At 32.8% G+C, this 20,810-nt stretch overlaps 1 protein-coding gene across 1 annotated transcript in view; it reads right to left on the bottom strand.

Annotated features, from left to right (window-relative positions):
* Nucleotides 1-855: 855 nt before the first annotated feature.
* LOC126883167 (cdc42 homolog) overlaps nucleotides 856-20,810 on the bottom strand; it is a 75,967-nt gene continuing 56,012 nt past the window's right edge. Inside the window, exons 5-6 of the mRNA XM_050648416.1 lie at nucleotides 13,132-13,267; nucleotides 856-4,358 (exon numbers count right to left, since the gene is read on the bottom strand). Coding sequence (XP_050504373.1) covers nucleotides 4,207-4,358; nucleotides 13,132-13,267 — 288 coding nt within the window. The 3' untranslated portion in view covers nucleotides 856-4,206. The remainder of the gene's footprint in view (nucleotides 4,359-13,131; nucleotides 13,268-20,810) is intronic.

Genomic DNA, 20,810 nt, shown 5'->3' with positions numbered 1-20,810 from the left:
TGGCTAGTTCCTTGAGTAGGGAGAATTTTACACTTCCCTCTAAGGCTAGTTCCAACAAATTTAAGCTAGGCGCGCCACTATACGGGCAGGTTTTGAAGACAACAAAATAATGCATAGGCTTTCGTATCTTTCCGTATTTATCAATCAACGGTTTAACGAAGTCGGGGAGCGATATAGTGAGTTTCTCTGTTTTCGATATTTGCACAATTTTTACTGGATGCCGTAATTTGCTGCTGAACTGGTTGAGAGCAATAGTTTTGTATATACTGTCTGCATAGTTGGCATATTCATTGAATTTTCTGGTTGGTTAAATCATTGTTGGCTGCCACTGTAGTTGGTTATTGTTTGTTTGTGCCATTTGTAGATTTATTGGATCACTCTGTATGTTTTGTTGTTGATATCATCGATTTTTCGGAGCGCTTTAACGATGTTTACACCTCGATGGCCCAGCGACGAATATGATTTTCAAATTTTATACATTGTAAATCATAATTCAGGAGTACTCCTTATATACCCTATTCCACGAACATACGCCTGTTTGGGATTACTTCGACAACGGATATTTTACTGTGCAAAATAAGAAGAACGAAAGTAAATTGCAAAATTACATTGTTGTTTATTTGAATAATTATTAGCGCCATTTACTTTCGTACTTCTTATGTTGCACAGTAAAATATTCGTTGTCGAAGTAATCCAAAACAGGCGTATGTTCGTGAAATGGCCCATAACAATTAACGTGTCTCGGTTTGTTTACTTTTACTGGATCTTGATTGATTTTAGTAGAAATGCCCAAATTATTACTTGATATTATTAATAGGCAAACGATTACGGAACTGGGAAAGAAATAAAAGAATATTTAGTTTACATATAAATGTTTATTTCATGTATTAAATAACTTTATATTAGAATACTTAGATTACACAACATTCAAACTTTTCTGTACACACTAAAAAATATGCTCAATTAGTACTAAAATCTGGAAATATGTTTTCAATACTCATTTTAAAACTCCAAACATAAATGCAGTTAAATAAAATACAAAATTATCACACACACTCCATTCTCTCGAGTTTATATACATATGCTCTAGCGTAAAAAATTATTCAACTGTTGATACATTTTATTGTGTAATTTCACGTTGGTGCTATCGGGGAATCCAAAAATTTTAGTCATTTGTTAGTTCCAAGTCTATATTTAGAATATGGATGTCGATATTCACGAATTATAATTTTTAAATTAATGTTAAAATGTACAGGATATTCAATATGCCTTTCCGTTGGATTAATAATAAATCGCATTGTTAAAACATTCTACTAGGTTTTTTGTCTGACAAACAATGTCCACAATGCAAATATTCTCTTAATTGTTAATGTTTAAATTTCTCTCCAACAAAAATACAGTTCATTGAACAAAAATGTTGCTTCGTAAACAATCTCTCCATTCTCATATTTTAATCTTCAACTTTCTTCATTACAAAGAGTGATAATTTTTTGGATCCCCTGCACCTTGGTAAATTGTTTTAAATATATCTGCCCCTCTTTCGAAACTCTTTTTGTGTGTTAGCACCATTTTTACGTAATGTGAAACCTAAATTAACGAAAAAACCTAACCAGAAGGAAACGAACCTGTATATAAATAAAAAATCCTTAATCCTCAATACATTTAAAACAATTGTCAGGACGAAATGAGAGTTGAATGGTGTTTTTTCGATAAGGATTTCTTAAAACAGCTACAAAACGGTCCGTATTTCTATTAATTACTCTATTATTTTTCCAAAAAGATGTTTATGTGAACAACTGTACGAAATATTAGGGATTTCGAAAACATCAGATCTGTCTATTTTTTATGTCTTTTAGTCTCATTTTTTATACAGTGAGAACGTTTGAGTTGGAATACATTTATTTTCTCGAGAATGGGCGACTCTGGAGAAAAATCCCGAAACAGGTCGATTTTTATTTTTAAATTATAATTTTTTGGTATATATATCGTCGCACTAGAACAATACTAGGATATCTTCAAATATTTGACTTTTGAGTTATCTGCTCTATCTGATGTAAAATTTCATAAGCTATCTGGAGAGATACTAAGATTTGTTCAATCGGCTGCTTTGTGGTGTTTATGAGCAATATCCTAATATTGCACTAATTGATTTGTTGGAAATACCTGGGTTAAAAGGAAGATATCTGAAAATACCTTTTTATTATCCGATTAATATTTGCCTTTTCTAATCATAGTTGTGGTGAAATACCCGGACATTCCCACATGTCTTAGTTTAGCCCCACATCTGCATTATGATTTTTTTTAACATATCTGTGTTTTTAAGTTGTCTTAGTATTTTACTAGCAAACTTGTCCGACTATTTCACCGAGTGTGGCAAAGAAAATTTGAAATTAACCTGTTTTTAAGTTGTCTCTGTATTTGCCTAACCAAGCTTCAAAAATAAGGATTATTTGAGTAAATGTCCGAGTATATCCCCACGCTCACGTATCCCCATGCTCAGTAAGTTACAATAAAGTTTACTTTAATCATAACAAAATCCTATCTAAGGACACTCATTCGACTCCCATTACTATCCAAAAATATATGTTTCTGCTGACACAATTGTTCAATTCTGTTTTACTGGTGCAGAAAGGATTTACTTTATAATTTCGAAAGCATAGAATTGAGCAATTGCTACTTAATGATATATGACATGAATGTGTCACATGTCATGGACCTATAATTGGATGTAAAATTAATTGTTTCAAATTATGTACACTAAGAGAGAGTGAAGGATTCACTAATGCATTGTTGATTTGTACACATCTCTAAATCAATAATCAGGATAAAAAAAATGTTAGTTCAAATAATGAAATATATTGAGGAATTAGTACTTTTGAACTAAATATGTTTTCGTAACGTTTTTCTTAAAATAAACAATTTGTTTGAAATTTGAAACACGTCCATATATTTTTTCCAAGATTAGAGGCGAAATACGCGAGCTAAACTTACTGAAATGTTCTTCGCCAACTATAAACTAATCTTAACAAAGACGGGTACAAGCTTCCGTGGCTCAGTGGTAAGAGAGCCTACCTTTGAACCCAATAAGTTCGAATCCAGTCTGGGTAGAAACTTTGTCTTTACGAAGCCGAATTTACTAAGTAACAACCCATTTACTCAACACACACTACACATTACTCCCCCGAGATAGTTATAGTAATTACGTGGCTAAGGTTTCACACCAAGGCCAGGAAACAAAACCAAAAAAAAGTTGCCCATATATTTTTATTTCTTAAACTAAATCGGAAGATCGACCAAATCCACAATGCTTAGTAGACAACGCACGCGCAACATTATTACTATATTATTAATAAATATATAAAATGTATTATTGTATTATCTTCTCTAGGCAGGTATGAGAACCCCTGTCAACGTCTCCTTCAGTCTCTCCAAAAATTTTAGTTCCTCTACAAACTGTGTTGATGGTTTTTGAGCATACCGGAAGAAACAAAAGTAAACGATTACTGCCCTTTTAGACAATCTATATTAGTTAAAAAGCTTTAACAGAAGTCAAACGTTTGATAAGTTTGTAAAAAAGAGGTTAGAAGTTAGCACAGACAAATTGAAAGATTATAGGACTTTGGATATGTCCTAGATGCTGTGGTTAGCTTTCTCTGGAATAAATTGTATGTTTCTTGCATTCAAATCAATCAATTATTATACAGGGTGTAAAATAATGCCTCTCCCCATCTGTGTTACAACTAAATATGTACAGATAATACGAAAATGGTATAAATTTCAAAAGAGCTGCTAGATGGCGCCACGACTTTGATGTCAAAGATTCAATTTGAATATAAATTGTACATTTTAATACATAACAAAGAATACATGGAGAAAATTCGTGAATAAAAATCAAATTTTATCTCAAATGATGCCATCTATTATCATTTAACTAAAGTATCTAACAATTATGGTACACCCTGTAAAATGGTTTTTCAATTAATTATTGTGCACAAACACACATCAAATAGGAAGAAAATCCAATATGTTGGAAGAAATAATACAAGAAAGTCCTACCAACAGCCGCATATACCAAAAGTATTAATTTTCAACTCGATGCCAACTTCAGGAAAGAGATAAAAAATTGTCCTTGTTTTGGGCTATTTTGTCCCTCCTTAGAAATACTTTTGATACTTTCTGATGGGGTTTAAAGGTGTGTAATTAGATTTACAAGATGACACACTTTTTGCGCTTGACTGGTTCTGGTGGTTCTAGAGCTGCAAGAATCGCTTCATCAAAAACATTCTTCAGTCCTTTCTGGGTTAAGGCGGAACACTCGACATACTTTACTGCTTTCAGTTCTTTGGCTAGTTTTTCTCCTAAAATTATACGTATACACATATAAATCCTATATTACTCTACTCTACTGATGTACTGTATGTTGACCAAGAATCATCTTGGTCAACATACACTATGTAAAGTAATGTTCTTATCAGTTAGGCCACTCTGGTTCTCGTCGCCTCATATGAGGCTCCTAGAACACATGGGGCGTAAGTGACAATTTTTAGGAAATTGGGTTACATAGATACAAAAATGGACACATAGAAAAGATGGTGGATGCAAACTTTCCACATAAACTAAACAATAACATGATCAAAAATGAGATGTCATTAAAAAAATGCTAACTAGTATCATTGATTATAAATATTCCTCTAGATAGCTCACCTCTTGGTAACCGAAAGACGTATCAACAACTAGATGGCGCTACTCGAAAACCGTATCGAGATTTCTCATTCCCTCTCTGACTTGCGAGGAGGTAGGAGTAGTGTCAGGGCCGAACTTACCCTATAGGTGTATTATCTGTGACAAGTGTTGTGATAAGTTATAGCAAAATTAAAAAAAAAAGGACTCACATTTTAGATAAAATGGCCTCTGTAACGCATAAGTGTGTTTACGCGGGATGTTTTGAAAGAAACGATGGAACAAATAATAATATATCTTTCTTTAAATTTCCCCTGAAAGACGTATAGTCCATTCTTTCACGGTTTTTGGTCTAAATTTTAAAGAACCGCTTGGATTGACATGAAATTTGGCATACGTATAGCTTACATGTCAAAGAGAAAAAGTGATATTGTGCCGATGTGTGCTTTTTCCCTGGGGGTGACTTTCACCCCCTCTTTTGGGTGAAAAAATATATGTCCAAAATAAGTCCGGAAATGGGTAAACTGACTAATTTTAAGTAACTTTTGTTCTATAGAGCTTTATTATTCTATTAGTTCTATTAGAGAATTATGACAGGTGATAAATAGCAGTCTGATTTTTGCATGAGAGTTTAATCTCTGTTCGGAGAGTTGTAAGTCTGTTCTGTCGGACAAAATAAATGTGCCGTTTTCGTGGTCTGACCGTTCCAAATTTTTAAGCTGTTCCACAATTAAAACTGCCCCTGTTCCAGTGTTCCCATATATCAAAGTTTGTCCGACTCGACACCCTTAAGCTATTAACAAATTTTCAGCTTGCTATTAATCAACTTTTTTTTCATACGCGGGATCCAGACCTATAAGTATTTTGTCGAAAAAAACGTTCTTAGCAAAAATATAGCCTATAAAAAAGTAAAAAAAAATGTTGTACGCGTTAGGTCTCTGGATCTCGTAGAACCAGAGTTATAGCCAATGAAAAATAGATTCATATTCACCAAATTTCAAATAGAATATTTCGACGAGAAATATCCAAAAAATTAAGCACTTTTTGGGGAAAACCCATTATAACTTTTTTAAAGTGTTTAAAAAAAGCTTTATTTTTGTTTTTACAAAAAGTTTCTAACATTAAATTTAAGCAAGTTACGCTCAAAATAAAGTTGGTCCCTTGTGTTTTTGCAAAAAAAAATCGGGAGGACCACCCCCTAATTAGCAACTTAAATGAAATTAATCGTCACCGCCCCAAAAATTATTTTACTTATGTTTTGTTTATATGATCTGTAAAGTAAAATTTTTAAAAATTTAAATTTTGAAAAATATGCTTTTTTTCAAAATAACTTACAAAATTGTTAGAGATACCAAAAATCTTGAAAAACAAAAATAGTCTTGATTAAGATTTGGTGTTTCTAAATTTGCATACATTCGTGATCAGTGACTCGTTCAACCCCTTTTAACTACAGCCCTTTCAATAATAAGGACTTTGAACCGATGAAACTTACAGATCATATAAACAATATATACACAAGTCAAGAAACTTGTGAAGTCGTAACGATTAAGTTCATGACTTAGTGAAAAAACTCTATAGAACAAAAGTTACTTAAAATTAGCCAGTTTATCCATTTCCTGACTTTCTTTGGACGAATATTTTTTCACCCATAAGAGGGGGTGAAAACCACCCCCAGGGCAAAAGCACATATCGGCACAATATCACTTTTTTTCTTTGACTTGTTAGCTATGTGTATGCCAAATTTCATGTCAATCCAAGCGGTTCTTTAAAATTTAGAGGTTTTGCAATATTTTACCGTTAAAGAACGGACTAGTAGAGCGCACAAAAATTTGGCAAAAAAACTGCGGAAATATTGATATTATATTGATGGATATCAGTGACCTGAAACAGAGGGTAATTTGCCAGCATCATTATACAGTGGAACATATTTACCAAAGTGGCCAAACAAAGTTATTAAGGAAAAATGCTGTTCCTCTAAAATTTGCACAGTTAGCAACTGATTTAGGTGAGTACTCAACTTTGGAAATATTTTTATGTTTGCCTAATGCGCTTTGTCAATGAGAATAATACTATTAAAATATATTTTATATAAAATCAGTTGATATTGAGTGATTTATATATTTTTTATACAATTAAATCAAAAGAGATTTTTTTAAAATATGAATGCGTTGTTAGTATCGCTCCAAAAATAACGGAGATGCTTGTTTTGCTTTAATTAAAATTATTACACATACATTTCAATGATAACCTATTTTAGGTGATACCCCACCAGTATTATGCTCTACATACGTTTATTGCGGTACGAAACGTAAAAAATCTACAAGTGGCGATTGTATGGTTAGGTCAACTCCATCGTCTAAGAGATCAAGTAGTAGTCTCAGTGATATTTCCAGTTTTGATATTAATTTGCCCACAAAACTTGAAACTGAATTGAAGGAGAAGGTAAAAAAATTGGAGTATCAAGTAAATGCTTTAAAGAAGAAGTGCCGTCAGAAGAACAGTCAGCGTTGTAGAAGAACAACAAAAAACAGAAAATCGGCAACCAAATTCATGATAGAGGTACTGTTAGAAAATAAAAGCATATACGTGCACACTTTTGTTAATATGCAGTTTTCACACAAAACTCGTTCACAATGGAGTCACAATGAAAAGGATTTAGCTCTGGCCATTTATTATAAGTCTCCTAGTTGTTAAAAATTTTTAATTAGATCTCTTAACTTTATCTTACCTTCACTAAAAACAATTCAAACTTGGTTGCGTGTCATAAAATTAATAACTGGTTTAAACATTTCCTTAATTGACAAGTTGAAGAAAAAAGTAGAGACAATGGATGAGTGGAAAAAAATTTGTCTTAATGTTTGATGAAATTTCTTTGAAAAAACAATTGGAGTACAATAAATTAGATGACATTGTAGAAGGGTTTCAAGATTTAGGTGCTTTAGGAAGAACAGAACAAACAAACTTGCCAACACAGGTCTGGTTTTCATGATGCGCAGCTTGCTACATAAGGCTACGCGGCTTGCTACAGGTGGTCCAATACATAGCGACAACTTAAAAAACATTGTAGTTGAAGTTGTTTCAAAATTACAAAATATTGGGTATATACCAAAAGTGTTGTGTGATCAAGCATCTAATAATAGAGCTTTATGTAAGCTATTAGGCGCATGTAAGGATCAGCCTGCAATAGAAATAGTAAATCAGAGGATTTTCACTGTGTTCGATACACCCCACTTATTAAAAAGTCTAAGAAATAATTTTCTTAACAAAAAGTTGACGTTTTTTGCCGATTCTAAACAAATATCGTGGCAAGATATTGAATACACATACAACATCGATAGAACCAGTGTGAGAGCACGATGCATGGTGAAAATGACAAACGTTCATATAAACCCTAATAATTTTCAAAAAATGCGTGTAAAATTAGCAGCACAAATTTTTTCCAACTCAATTGCCTCAGCAATATCAACAGCAATGTCTGTAGGGCAGTTACACACCAAAACGGCTTCTCTTACTGCCGAATTTTTGAAAATTATAAATAATATTTTTGATGGTCTTAACAGCAAATATTGTAGTGATAGTAATCCAAACAGAAAGCCAATGTCAACTTTAAGCAAGTAAACTGAAAACTTAAAAGCAGGTTTAGAATATTTTAAAAAAATTAAAGTTTTTGAAAATCAAAAAGAGAGAAATAATATTCACTGTCTACACGGCTTTCAGTGGACCATTTTCTCAGTTTTATGTTTGTGGGAGGAACTTCAAAAATAATATAATGTGTCATATCTTTTAACATCTTTTCTGAACCAAAATCCTCTAGAAAAGTTTTTCTCTATTGTGCGCAATAGAGTTAGTCTAGTGCGTTCATAAAAAACATGTGTTTTTACTTAATAACAGGCGGTAGCTGGTTTGTCTTTAGTTTCATGCGTGGAAGAGAATGATGCTAGATCAAAAGTATGTGTTTTATCTCGTCAGGTATTAATGACGCACGGGTAAATAATCGTAGACTCAACTGAATGTTAAACTACACTATTAGCTTTAGTTTATATACACAGTAGATATTAACAAGTATTTTATAATATCAGGAAAACAATATCAGTATGTCTTAAAACATTGGAATCATATGGAAACTTTTTTTATTCAGTTTAGGGAAAAATGTATTATTGATAAAAACTTGCACGTCCTAAAACTCAAAATGAAAGAATCAGATGTCAAATATTATGAGTCGTATACCAATTTTGTTAAAAAATATTAATTCTTCTCAAGAGTAATATACCTTCATTTTTAAAGTACTTTCATATAAACATGAACGTGGTTTTTAATTGTTCTCGACTTTTAATAATAAAATGTTTCGATATTGTCAATAATGAAAGTACTTCTTGAGAACAATAAATAATAAATATCTTTTTTTCCTAAAATTTTAATTTTACTGTCTTAGTTTGAAAAGAATTAACATTCAAATATACTTATTTACTTTGTTTTGAAATATGATCTAATTAGTGATGTTTTAAACTTTCTAATCCTGTCCGTTTATCAGCTTTTACCTATTGTTCCTAGGCAGATGGCCCTCAACTATTTATATGTTGGAAATTCCCTGTCATTTTATCAGTATATATGTATACCAAATTTCATGCCAATCCAATGGATTCTTTAAAATTCGGAGGTTTTGCAATATTTTACCTGGGGTGAATGGGTTAGATCTGGAAAGAAATTCTGTATATCAACTTCAAATAGTTTATTTCGCATTAGTTCTGAAAATATCATTCTTTTACAAATTGCAAAAAATAATTTACATGTGAATTATCACTGCTAATTTTATTATGTATTTTCCATTTTGTTGTTTTTTTGTAGTGTATTAATAATTAAATAATTTTTAAGAAACCTCTTCACTATTTTTATTAATCAATTTTTAGCGTTTTATCTGAAGTAAAATCGGAATTCCAAAATAGAGATTACAATCGCGTTAAAATTATTTGTTAAAATGCTGAATACTACCCTTATATCGTTGTCTGTTACGCCAGCCAAGCGACTCAAATTTATTTTTCAATCTTGGCAAAAATTTCAATAAATGTCGCCACCGTCCAGCCAGTTAGTACTTAGACTTGAGGGGCAAAGAGGTGTAAGTGGGCGGAGTTTAACACTGAATTCGGTTTTACCTAAAGGTGAGGTATCTATGTACTTATTAATCAATGCTAGTATGTACTTAGATTTTTAAATTTGTCTAGAACTTTGAACAAAGTTTTCTCAAAACTTGACATTTACACCTTTTGTGTTCTGATGATCTCATATGTATACATTGCTTAGATGCTTCTGTTTGAAGGACCAATTAAATAATAAAAGACGTATCAACAAAAAAGTTTGCAAATATCACTGTATTAAATAGGTGTGTTGTTAATGTCTTCTTGGTCCCAATTAATTAAAACTCTATTGTTTGGATAACTTTATATTTACATCGTATAAACGGTGATTCAACCATAGTTGTTTACAAATACAAATCATTACCTATACCACACATTTGTACATATCAAGTATCTAATTATAACAACTCTTGAATTTACCTATGCTGCATTTTTATACACTACCTAATATGTAAACCTCACGTATTAATTCACGGTCAGGAGTCATTGTCTTCGAGCATGGCTAATACACTACATTATATTTTGATAAAGATATTTACAACTTAATTTATATAGGTTGTCCCAACTATATTACATCTCCCTGTTTTAAAATGAGATATATTTCTCTTTCCCTTTTACAACATGTTTATGGTTGCCTAATACTATTTTGAAAAATTAAATTTCCTAACTATGCTAACTAACTGTAACATGGTACATTTCAGATCAATCAATTTTTCCCTAAACATGTATATTCTTTTTCCTATTTTACACAAAAGTTCATATTTTCCCTATACTAAAACTGGTATTTTATAACCTATTACTAGTTCACGTACTTTCACGTCGTGTCTTTTCGTCCCTTTTTTTTTCCGTTCACTAATTCACTTCATCAAAACAGTGCCCACAGTGAATGAAATTGATCCTAACTTTTAAATAGTCTTTTAGTGCCTATAAGCCGTCACTAATCTAATTGTAATAAAATCTCGACTTTAATACTTCCTAAGCTAAGCTAAATATTACCTAAACTTCTATTAAATGGTATATAAAAAAAAGAATTTAACGTTACTTTACTATTTCATCTTATTATTTCAGTCTTATTTTGATTTATTTATATACGCCTTACTAACTTTAAAATATTGTACCTATAATAGAAATGTAATCTCTCTAAAACTTTTAATATGTGTCTCTAAAAAAACTTCTAATAACTCTCTTGTACCTATAATAAAGATTTAATCTCTCTAAGAACTTCACTTTTTGTGTCCCTTTGCTTACTATCTACTAACACTATTGTAAGATATTGTCTATCCTTAATTCAAACACTTCCATTTTACGCGAAAATTTAACCTGAATTCATTATCTACATTTAAAAATAAGTTATTTATAATTTACATTACTTTAGAGAAAAAAAATTTACAACTTTAATTCTTAGACATAATTCAATGATTAGCTACTTATTTGATATTATTCTTAATTCTGCTTTATTTTGACATTTCTGACAAATTTTATTTTCCTTGTTCCATTTTTCCCACATATTTTAATAAAATTATTTTTTTTCTCTCTCTCTTCTTCTTGTCTGGTACTATAACTATATTTCTTCATTTTTCTCCACATAATAACACTTCTACAGTGTACATAATTCATCTTCATATAACAATCATTTGTCATTTAATCATCAATATATCATTTCATAATATAACATCATAATAATCACTTCCTTTACTTATCCCTCAATGCCTACGTTCGACTAATCAAAGTGGCTTTACTCGAGAGAAAAGTTCCAATTCTTCTACATATTCCATATAACAATCATAATACTCAATACTAGCCACGAAACCTCTACAATCTACCTTAACAGAAGCGGGTATAACATCGTTGGCTAGATCAAATTCTTTTACAAATTTCACAACCTCAATCCCTTGCTTTGAGGCCGTTGTTTATTCACGAATAATCATGAATAAAATAGGTACTCTCAAAACACAGAGTGGGTCTCTAATAAGCTTTCAAGCTTCTATAAATCACTTAGTACCTTCCCAATTTGACAAGAGCCGTGGGTTTCTTATTGTTTTAAGTTGCCTCATAATATTTAGCTTATAATATTGTTAGTTCTTCTTCTTATCTATATAGTTCTTCTCCAAATTCCTTATCTCGACTCTTCAGGTCGGTTCGTTAAAAATATATTTCTTGCTTACAGCAATGTTTATCTTAAGTTCTTATATCAGCGTATGTCATCACTAATCATTATTCATTAAAAAAAATCATTTATATATCATTAATCACACAAAAATTATTAATTCAGGTTCATATCATACAAAATTTAACACAAAATCGATTAAAATGTATCTATTGAATCAATAAATATCAATAATAAAAACAACTGGCTAATAAAAATTCAATAATAGTATACATATTCGTCAATAAAAAAATAGCATATGCAAAAGTTAGATAAAAATATTCAAAATAAGTTTATATCTCAAACTTCGATAGAAATTTTTGAAAAAAAAAATTCGATATTCCATAAAATGTTCAAAAATAACCGTACTAAAAAAATCGAAATCGGATAGAGATTTTTCAAATAAATTCAATAAAGATTCAAAATTCAATAAAAATTCAAGAATAGCATATATAATAAACTTCTATAAAAATATTCAATTCAAAAATCACTTCATATTTCAAAATTTATAGATATTCTTAAAAAAAATCGATACTTCATAAATTATTCAATTTTCAATAAAAATATAAAAACGAGGGAAGCATTTTTAATAAAGATAGACATTCTTACTTACATTTTATCTCCACTTGTGTCTTTGTTCACTGGGTTCTCTGCATTCTTCCTGTCCTGGTCTGTTTTCGCCGTCTATACTTCCAAGCTGGTGCCGCCATCCTTGCTCCTTTCAGAAGATTCTCCACTAGTCTGCAGGATCAGCCATGTATTAAATAGGTGTGTTGTTAATGTCTTCTTGGTCCCAATTAATTAAAACTCTATTGTTTGGATAACTTTATATTTACATCGTATAAACGGTGATTCAACCATAGTTGTTTACAAATACAAATCATTACCTATACCACACATTTGTACATATCAAGTATCTAATTATAACAACTCTTGAATTTACCTATGCTGCATTTTTATACACTACCTAATATGTAAACCTCACGTATTAATTCACGGTCAGGAGTCATTGTCTTCGAGCATGGCTAATACACTACATTATATTTTGATAAAGATATTTACAACTTAATTTATATAGGTTGTCCCAACTATATTACATCACGGACATGTCACATATAAAAGAACTTCGAAACAATTTCAGAAAATGAACAATTAATACAAACCAAAACGCACCTTGTTCAATTGATATGGGCTTCTGTTTGTTTTTTGCTAGTTTCTCTATGGTAGCTCCATCGTCACGAAGATCAACTTGTGTACCAACTAATAAAAAAGGTGTTTTCTGACAATGGTGTGTAATTTCAGGTACCCACTAAAACATAAAAAAATTGTTTCAAAACTTATAAGATTTTCAACTCAGTAAACTATGTGAACAATGCCCTTCACCTAAACGTATTAGTTCCTAATGTTGTATTTTATTTGTTGTCTGTTGTTTTCACCCAATTTTGAGAAACTGAAAACTTTGAATTATCCACGTCAGTCTATCTATTTGTCCGTAAACACAACTCCTCCGTCATTATGCCAGGTAGAATGACAAATGAGGCGTCGAATGAAAGCTTATAATCCAAAGGTGGTACTAAAGGTGAGACATTTGATTTAGGACTTCCGGTTTCGGAAATACAACCGGAAGTACTGTTTTCAAGTCAACGGAATAGTACAAGTGATATATTATTCGACGCGCCTTAGCAAGACGAGAACAAGTATATACTTCCGGTTTCATGACTGTATATCCGTCTGTCAGTCCATCTGCGAATATAACTTCTCCGTTAATTAATACAGATCGAATGACAAGTGAGGTATCGAATGAACGCTTATAACCCAAGGATGGTATTAAAGATGAAAAATTTGATCTCGAACTTCCGGTTCTAGAAATGCAACTGGAAGTACGGTTTTAAAGTCACCGAAATAGTACAAGCGATATATTATTCGACGCGCCTTAGCAAGACGAGAACAAACTCCTACACTTCTAGTTTCATGACTGACTGTCCGCGAATATAATTCCTCCGTTATTAATACAGATAGAATGACAAATGAGGTGTCGAATGAAAGCTTATAACCTAAGTATGGTACTAAAGATGAGAAATTTGACCGCGGACTTGTTTTAGAGTTGAGACCGGGAGTACCGTTTTAAAGTCACCGAACTAATATATACTACGCTAATATCAGCGATATATTACTCGGCGTGCCTTAGCAAGTGTATAATTTTGGTTTTTACGCCATTTGAATCATTTCCGGTTAAAACGTTATAAACGGAAGAGCCATATTATAATCGCAGAAATAGTATCTACATGTGACATCAACCGAAGCGTATTGTAAAGTCGAGCTTGAATCTTTAGTTCCGGTTGTGAAGTCATTTACGTTTAAGCAATTATGATCGAAAGCTTAGTAAAAATGACTCAAAATTAGTGAAATAGTAAAGTTGCACGAAGAGTTCAAATATCGACTTCCGGTTATACTTTCGATCACTTTAGGTGAAAACCTAGGACTTACGAAGTCAAATTACTTGTTCAATGTGAAATTTATATAAATTTTGCAATATATTGTTTTTGTTTTTGCTTTTCTTTAAATATCAAATTTTGTATATTGACGATTTATTTAATTTTAGTAAATTGTATTTGTTATCGTTATTTTCTGACTCTATGTAAGCTTTGTTCATAAAATTGTCAGTAATAATGAGAATAATTCTCAGTTAGTCCATGTGGTGAAACCGCTCCCGTCTGAAAAAAATTTCTGATTCGGTTTCTTTGCGGATTCCTATTCAAAAATGTTCCCTTTATATAAATCTGAAGGGTGCCGGCCGAAATTTTTGGGCAGAAATTGTTATCTGAAAATTGCGAAAATCCGCATTTTCGAGGCTTAAAAACTCATATTTAGATTAGTATTTTTGAGGTTGCCAAGTACTTAAATTGTCGTTTAAACATTCATTTTCAAGATTCTGAAGAGTGATCTGGTCTAACTTCAATTTACACCGTTGTTATTTAATTGTTAATTATGCGTGTCCATCCGATTTCTTTGCCGGTGCCGCGCTCTATTTCAACAATCTCCTATTTTCCTCCCTCCGAAAATTAGTTTTTTTAGTTTCTTTGGGACATTTTAAATAAAACAGGTTTCTTGTGATTGTTCCCAAAAGTTAATAGTTTTAAATCGCTTATAACTTTAAAACTATTAACTTTTGAGAAAAATGACAAGAAACTTATTTTTTTTAGAATGTCCCAAAGAATCTGAAAATATATTCCAGAAGGTTCCCATTGTTTTCATTCTGGTGGGACGTATGTTGTTTTATATGCCATTGGATTGAAAACTTAGTCTTTCTAAAAATATATATTTAGGAGGAAAATAGGAGATTGTTGAAATAGAGCTCGCCGCACCGGCAGAAAACTCAGATGGACACGCATATTTAACAATTAAAAAAAACAATGGTCTAGATTAGGGTTAGATCCGATCACTCAGAATCTTGAAACTCAATGTTTAAACTTCAATTTATGTATCTGGCAACTTCAACAATACGAAAATGCGTATTTTCGCATTTTTTAGATTTTAAATCGCCCATAAGTAACTCGAAAACTATCAATTTTTGAGAAAAGTTAAGAAGATACCTTTCTTGTTTAGAATGACCCACAAAATCTAAAAAAATATGTTCCAGGGCAAAAAAAACGTAATCTTTTGCATTTGTTTAAAAACATTGTTTAAATAATTTTTGCCCAAAAATTCCGCCCGGCACCCTTCAGATTTATTTAAAGGGGACGTTTATCCGGACAATCCGAATCAGAAATTTTTTCAGACGGGAGCGGTCTCACCACATGGACTAAAGCGCTGGTTTCCTCGAAAGCGGTGCCGACAAACTGCGACCATAACACTGCGACGAATGACGTCATAAAAAACTGTACCATGCAAAATAATAGCGGTGGTTTCCAAGGATGCGTTGGAAGACACCGCTTGCTGAGTTTGCACATTCCATTGCCGCAGTGAAGAACCTTGAATTTTTCACCGTAATCTGACGTAATTCATCGCAGTGCTACGGTTGCAGTTTGTCGGTGCCGCTTTCGAGGAAACCAGCAGTGCTTAAGTGACAATAAATCATATTTCTATTCTCACATTATTAAATGAACTGCTAAAAAAATTTTAACATGTTTTATTGAAACATTAAAATACCATTTTGTTACTGATTTGTTAGACTAAAAAGTATAACTTGCAATCAAACTTTTTAAGGCTTTGTAAAAAATTTATATTTTAAACTACAAACACAAAAAAAACAAACTGGGAAATATTTTATTATAGATAGCAAACAAATATATATGTAATATTCCTATTATATTATTTACAAACATACTATCAGTTCCACTAATTAGTTATTTTATTAAACCTCTAAGTGACAGTTTATAATTATAATTTTTAGTCTTTTATAATCCCTTCTTATCTGGTTTTATTTATAATTAAGTAAACAAACATAAAACTCAAGAATCTTGTAAGCTTAACATCTGGTATAAAACAGATATTAATAGTATTGTTTGCAAGATTTTTTATCTTTTCTTAACTGTTATAGACTATAGAATAAGAAATCTACTAGAAAATATTTCCGCATGGAAAATCAATCCACAATCTATAAATATCACAGTTTTGTAGACACAACAACTTTTCAAGTATCATATTTATATTTTTTTTAATTTTATTTATTAAACACCAATAAGATGCTTAAGGACATTACAATCTGATCAAATAATGTGATCAATGAGCAACTTATTTCTAACCTAAATTACTACTAAAAACTTAAGACTAAGGACAAACTCAATAGTACCCCTTAGGTTCTGTTAATACAGTGGTTTCCAACCTTTTTGTACTTGCGCCCCCCTTTATAGAAATAAAATTGTTGCGCCCCCCTAATTTTTTAACAATCTAATTTTACAAATTCTCAACTCAATCTTGAAAATTAGCTATACTAGATAAGTCTATTATCATTTCCTGCCCTGCTGTCGTAAGGCCAAAATCATCATATTTTTCAATCACAAACGGGTTTCTAATCCATTCATATTTTTGGACATGTCAAGATCTTTAAAGCAAGAAACCCATTATGAACGGCCGGCACGGCACAGCCCGGCCCGGCACAGGACAGTCCAAATTCATTTGTATAGTTTTAAATGCAACGTAACCCATTATGAGCGGCCGGTTCGGCCCGGCACAGGCCAGCACGCAAACGGAACGGCCAAAATTCTCCGAGGAGAATAAAATCCGTTGAAGTCGAACGGCCTGAACGGCCAGTCGGCGCCAGTGCGTCATAATTGGTAATAAGCAGATATATTGTTGATTTTTTAATTGAAACGTTGTTTCTTTTGAAATAAAATAATATGGATGAACTTTTCATTGAGAGTGTCAGAGAATACCCATTTTTGTATGATGAATCGGACTCAAGTTATCATGATAGTAAGAAAAAGGACAATACATGGGTACAAATATCCGAAAATTTTGATCAATGGACAGGTACGTACATTACCTTTTAACCATGAATTCGTTTTTTTAACATGATGCATATTCTTTAAAATTGTGTAGTTTATGTCTTTTAAAAACTTTTATTTTACGATAGTTTTTGCCGTGCCGTGCCGGCCGTTACAAGTGGGTTTTTGGACGTGCCGGTCTGTGCTGTGCCGTGCCGGGCGTTCATAATGGGTTTCTTACTTAAAGTAAAACGAGAATTGCTTCCATAGACTGGTCAAATGATTGTTAATAAGAACTTTACTTTCTTCTACAGCAGGAAACCCATTATGAACGCCCGGCACGGCACAGCACAGGCCGGCACGTCCAAAAACCCATTTGTAACGGCCGGCACGGCACGGCACCGGAAAAATGACCATTTGCCATGGAGACCTCGTCAGAAGAAGAGGTTATAATAGTTAGTGAAATTTGTGCTGAGATTGAAACAGACGAAAATGCAAAATTACGACGGAAACATCGGTTTTGGGTTCACGAAATATTAAAAAAAGAAGAGAATATGGCGATTTTCATCATCTTTTCCCGCATAAAGATGATCCAAAATTTCTCAAATATTTTCGAATATCTCAAACCAAATTTTATATTTCCATATTTCAAAACAAACACGCGCTTTTAATTAAAAATCAACAATATCTGCTTACTACCAACAATTATGACACACTCTCGCCGACTGGCCGTTCAGGCCGTTCAACTTCAACGGATTTTATTCTCCTCGGAGAATTTTGGCCGTTCCGTTTGCGTGCTGGACTGTGCCGGGCCGAGCTGGCCGCTCATAATGGGTTACGTTGCATTTAAAACTATACAAATCCATTTGGACTGTCCTGTGCCGTGCCGGGCTGTGCCGTGCCGGGCGTTCATAATGGGTTTCCTGCTTCATCAGCAAGACAGGTAATTTTAAAAGTGGGAAACATGTCAAAATTTTTTTGTCAATGTTGGAAACATGTCAATATTTTAAAAGTGGGAAACTTCAAATACCGTTAGTAGATATTCACCCATATTTCTTAAAACAAGGGATTGTCTTTTCTATGATTCTATGAATCATGCTATGCGTCCAAACTGCACGAGGAGCCACCTTTCGAACTCGTGCCTGTAGACTGACATTTTTTCCTGCTATAGATAGAGCTCTCCACACAGTTCTTCCACAGAACGTCATTTGCATTAAAAAAATTATCAGTAGTAATTGCACAAGAGCTCTGAAATTATTGAATTTTTCCCGAGTGACACTTTGATAGTTTTAATTTCACGAGCCGAAGGCGAGTGAAATTATGTCAAAGTGTCACGAGAGCAAAAATTCTATATTAATTTCAGAGGTCGAGTGCAATTTGTTGCGATTATTTCATGAATAAAACTGTTCAAAACCAAAATTTTATTGTAATTTATTTATGTAAGTACCATTAAACACACAGTTTTTATAAATATTTGACGATTGAAAGTCATCACTTTTATAATTCTTAAAACATTAATTGTCATTAATGTCACTGAATGTATTTTTTCGTAGCAACGAAGGGCATCTGACGTAATATACTTAACGACGGGAGATTATCAAAAATTATCGATTTAATTCAGATTTCTGTAGCTTTCTATTGGTCAGAATCTCCTATGAATGAAATAAAAAATTATATTAAAAACTTCACTTGCTGTAGTATTGCCTTCAATAAGTTAACAGAATAACATGTCTTCTCTAACATCAGTTTCCACAACATATCTTACATTATGTATATTATCAAGTGTGCATCCTTAAGAATATCGGTAGCCTCATCTACTTGCAACGCGAAAGAAGATAGTTTTACTTTTCCTATTAATTGATCGCAGAGATCTTCAGATATCCGTCTTCCCATCGTATTACCTGCAAGTGGAATGATTTTAAGTTGATCAGCAGATAATTCACTGAGCATCATAGCTATTATGCCAATAGATGCAGATAGCATTAGATAGCAGTTAGATTCTTTTTTTGTCACCTATTCGACTTCTTTGGTTTGTATTTGAAAATGATATTTTGGAAACATCTGCATTCCCCCCTTGCAACACTCTCGCGCCCCCCTGGGGGGCCGCGCCCCACAGGTTGGAAACCACTGTGTTAATATATTGCACAAATTTTAACTTGTACCATCACTTGCACCGTGCACTATTTTTCACTTCACTAACTCGAAAGGCTTCTTCCTCTTGAGTCTTCTAGCTAGATCCGTGTTGTCGAGTAGCTGGATGGCCTCAACATTGACGTGTTGAAGAAGTCGTTGTTCGTGACTCTTGGCAAATTTTTCTATTGTCTTGTTAACAGTATCCATGTCTAGGTCCCTATGGAGGTCACTGTTCCTATAGTACCATGGAGCGTTGACAATGTTCCTTAGCACTTTGTTTTGGAATCGTTGAATGATGTTTAAATTAGTATTACTAGCGCAGCCCCATAGCTGGATGCCATATGTCCATATAGGTTTTATAATCTGTTTATACAAAAGTATTTTATTGTATTGACCGACTTACTTAAAGTAAGTCGGTCTTGACGGTCCAGTTAGCTGGGGCTCAGTCGATCGACAAGTTTAGTGGATTTGCGATTTGCGGTCGCTGGTTCGAGCCTCAGCTAGGTCATGAAATTTATAAAAGGCCAACGCCGTAGTATAAAACTCAATAGAGTCTACGGCTTGGTCTGGAATAAACTGGCGTCTGATCGACCTATGGAGGAGCGGTACGGGAAGGGATAAGGGCTTCCGGCTTGGTGATACTCCTCCATAGATCCCTACCGAAGGGCGTTGACGCCTAAGAACGGTGTATACATACATTTTATTGTAGATCGAGAGAGTGGATTGTCTTCCCAATAACCAATACATTTTTTTATACCTCATGTTAAGCTGTTCTCGTTTCTTTTTAACATGGGCCCTCCAGCGTAGCCTAGCGTCTAGTGTAATACCCAAATATTTTGCGGTATCGGCGTATGGTATCTGGGTATTATTTACGTTAACAGGAATGTATTGTTTTTTCTTGTTTGTAAAATTTATATGTACTGACTTCATTTCGTTTAATTTAATTCGCCAGCGTTTAGTCCACTTGTTAAGTCTGTTAACAGATATTTGTAGTTTTCTTGCTGCTTCTTCATGGTCTTCACCTACGGCTAAAACGGCAGTGTCATCAGCAAAGGTAGCTATTGTGTTATGATCTACTTCAGGGATGTCACTAGTGTATAATAGGTATAGGACCGGTCCTATCACACTACCTTGTGGTACACCTGCATTGATTTCCTTTAGTTCCGAGTAGGCTTCTTCTTGTTTAACCCTAAGAACTCTCTCTGATAGATAAGATTCCAATTATTGGAATCATATTTATATAAAGCATGATAATTTTTGTTTAAAACTCTAAAACAATTAGCAGTCCTCAGT

The sequence above is a fragment of the Diabrotica virgifera genome, chromosome 4 (genome assembly GCF_917563875.1).
Source record: "Diabrotica virgifera virgifera chromosome 4, PGI_DIABVI_V3a".
Classification (NCBI taxonomy): domain Eukaryota; kingdom Metazoa; phylum Arthropoda; class Insecta; order Coleoptera; family Chrysomelidae; genus Diabrotica; species Diabrotica virgifera.
The sequence above is the reverse complement of the archived record's forward strand: the minus strand, read 5'-3'. Positions and strand labels throughout refer to the sequence as shown.